The sequence below is a fragment of the Olea europaea genome, chromosome 12, assembly GCF_002742605.1.
Source record: "Olea europaea var. sylvestris chromosome 12, O_europaea_v1, whole genome shotgun sequence".
NCBI lineage: Eukaryota > Viridiplantae > Streptophyta > Magnoliopsida > Lamiales > Oleaceae > Olea > Olea europaea.
In genome coordinates, this window is record NC_036248.1 from 14635096 (window position 1) to 14638222 (window position 3127).

Below are 3127 nucleotides of genomic sequence, written 5' to 3' on the forward strand. Positions count from 1 at the left end.
TTAAAATGAATTTTTTTTTTTTTTTTTTTTTTGGGGGGGGCCGGGGGGGGGGGTGCGGTTTCGTCCCAATTAATCGAGCAATTAATTGGACCTTAAAGCGAAAAAGATTCATATACCCGAGCCAAATTTATTGAGAACAAGGATTTGTTTATAACTGTAGTCTTTTAACTTTTATTGTAAAAAATGATTGAAAAAAGATGTGGGTTTTGATTTGTACTTTTGATGAGTTTGGATTATCAGATTTTGCGTGCTCTACAACCTTTTTCAGATTAGGATGTATCATATTGTGAATTCATTGCATTCTTATGCATAAAACTGGGAAATAGCCAGAAAGTTGTTTTACTGGGAGTAATTGACAGAAAGATTGATAATGGAAAAAGTAGGAACTCTGACCGTTTAAATTTTATTCAATAACTTTTCGACGAAAACCCCCTTTCAATTTTTGGGTCTAGCTGCAAGGTCGAATATTTATGTCACATCTGTAATTTTAGGGCATGTTTAATGTAGATTTTTGAGAATAGATTTTGTTAAAAGTGATACTTTGGAGGACGTGTTTTTAAAAAGTATGGAAAAGTCATGGATCCATATACAAAATTATTTTGCTGGCAGAATGTGTTATTAAAAATAAGTTTGACAAAATAAATAAGTTTTAAATAATTAGTACCAAACATGAGCTTAATAAATGTGTTTTTGTGGAGCTACAGAAAAGGCTGAAAAAATTAGGGTGATCTTGTTTTTGTGACCATTCATGAGTTTATTAATAAGGGCTAACATTTTGTTCTTCTGTATAATTATCTTTTTTACATTAATCCGCTATGTATTTTCAGTAGGAGCACTCGAAAAACCAAGGCATTGAGTTTGATTGTGGCTCTGGCTCACGACACAGGTGCAACCCCTGGCACTACAAGGCAGACTGGTCCTACTGCAGCTGGACAATGCGAGTCGGACGCCCTTCACAGTGATGTCCCTTCTGAATCTGAGATCGATGAATTTTTTGACAGCGTAGAGCAGTTACAGCAATGCAGTTTTATTGAGAAGTATGGCGCATATCTTTTTAATGCTTAATTCTTCCTTCACAGTGATAACCATTTTTTATGTTTGTGTTGTCTTCAGGTATAACTTCGACTTCGTGAAGGAATTGCCCCTCCCGGGACGTTACGAGTGGGTGAAATTGAATCCTGGAGCAGAATGATATTGTTGACAGTAAACTTCATGGTTGTAATTTGCAAGAAGACATTAGTTAGGTACAAAGTCTTTTCTTTATTTCATTTAACTATGTGGTGAAAAATAATAAGAGATAATTAGTTGAGCCTCGTTTAGTTTTGTGTTGAGAAATATGAGATGATTCTCTGCAGCTTTGAATGAAATTTGTACATTTACAATTATAATGTGTCTGGCTCTGTAAACTTGTGGTGTAAAGGTGCTGCTGAGAGTGATCCAAGGGGGCATTTATTGTGACATTGCACGGCCTGCCAGTACTTTTATCTCATGCTCTGACCAAACCTAAAACACAAGTTTATAAAGACTTTCCTTTTGATACGTAGTTTGATTTTCAAAGGGAAAGAGACATAATGATGGATGGTAAAATCACCTTGAAAACCATAGTGACCATTGAGATTTTTAACATTTTGAGGTTTCAAAACAGATGCACCAGTTTGAATTGGATGGCCAATAATAGGCCTGGTTCAACGGGCCTGAAATGTCCCATATTACTCAAGGGCTCACCAAGCTTATCGGCCATCGGGCGGGAATTTCCGGCCGGGACAGCCCACTTATAATGGTAGCCCGATGCAGTTTCAGCTGGCTGGGTTGACCTAGTCCTTGGCTGCTCAGTCCATTTTGACACCTCTAACTGTGTGTCTATATCTTTGTCCCTCTGTTGCAAATTCCAAAAGTTTAGTGACAAGTTCATCGCTCAAACCAACTTTTCTGCTGGTAATGCCTTGTGTTGAAAATTGGTTTAATATAAGTTAACTTGAATAATTATTTGAGAGGAATTTGATAGTCAGTTATAATTCTATTCTGCGAGTGAAGAAATGGTTGAAATTTCATTTGGATAAATGAGAAATTAAAGTTTCAAGCGAAGCGTTAATCTATGAAAATGGTCAAGGTGTTTAAAGGACTCAAACTTCAGAACTGTAGTTGACATTACAGTCACCACAGAGTTATTTAGAAACCCCATAATGAACATTATTGCCCGAGCAATCTCAAGCATGTGAAGATTTTTTTCTCGGCTCTCATTTCATTGATCTGTATTCAGTCATGACAGAGAAACTATTTAGACACTCTATTGGCCTTAGAAAATCCCGCCGCATCACTGTAAAATATAAATTAAATGGAATGATTTTTATAATAAAAAAGAGAGAATTTAATATCTCTATTGAAAATACTAAATTCCAGATTATAAAATGAAAAATGCATATTTATTCAGTCTGTTTGGTAGTGATTTTTTCCCCCGAAAAAATTGATTTTCTAATCGTTATTTTACCATTTCAACCGTCATATTTGACTTCTTCTCTCACTGGTGAACCCCACTTTTTTCCTAACGATCAAAAAATCAATTTTCAAAATCACGCCCAAACAAAAAGATTATAGCTTGTAAAAGAAATCTCTCTTTTATAACGAATCTAAAGTTCAACCGAATAGTTCTCAAAATTAACGATTTTAATTGGCACATGATTGTCTAAACTATTACATAGCAAACATTCATTTATATGTCCACACGTGTTTATCAATGCAACAAAGCAACCTATCAAATGCAATCAATCGGACTTACCATTTGATGTCATTCTGTTGGCCACTTAGACTGGTGACAAGCATATGCATAACATTATTTTTGCCTATTTGTACCAAGTACTAAAGATAGCAATGGTACTTATGACTCAAATTACACAGAAACTTCATGAGTAATATCATTCATCACAAGTGATGCTAAACACCGACCTAAGTGACATTATGCAGAACAATTCATCGTCCAATGAAATTGTAATTTATTTTAATAAATTGAAATCACGAAGTTCATTGCTATCTAGATTGATAATGAGAACCACTAGTAATAAATAGCATTATTAAAGTTCATCGGTCTTTCCATTCTATCATATATTTTCTCAACTAAGCAGAATTGTAA

The 3127-nt window shown here is 34.8% G+C and overlaps 1 protein-coding gene across 1 annotated transcript in view; it reads left to right on the forward strand.

Moving 5' to 3' along the window:
- The window catches only part of LOC111406987 (cyclin-dependent kinase inhibitor 4-like), a 14828-nt gene extending 13372 nt beyond the window's left edge, over positions 1-1456 (forward strand). The window contains exons 2-3 of the mRNA XM_023036333.1: positions 828-1037; positions 1114-1456. Of these exons, the coding sequence (XP_022892101.1) occupies positions 828-1037; positions 1114-1192 (289 nt within the window). The 3' untranslated portion in view covers positions 1193-1456. The remainder of the gene's footprint in view (positions 1-827; positions 1038-1113) is intronic.
- The last annotated feature ends 1671 nt before the right edge of the window (positions 1457-3127 follow it).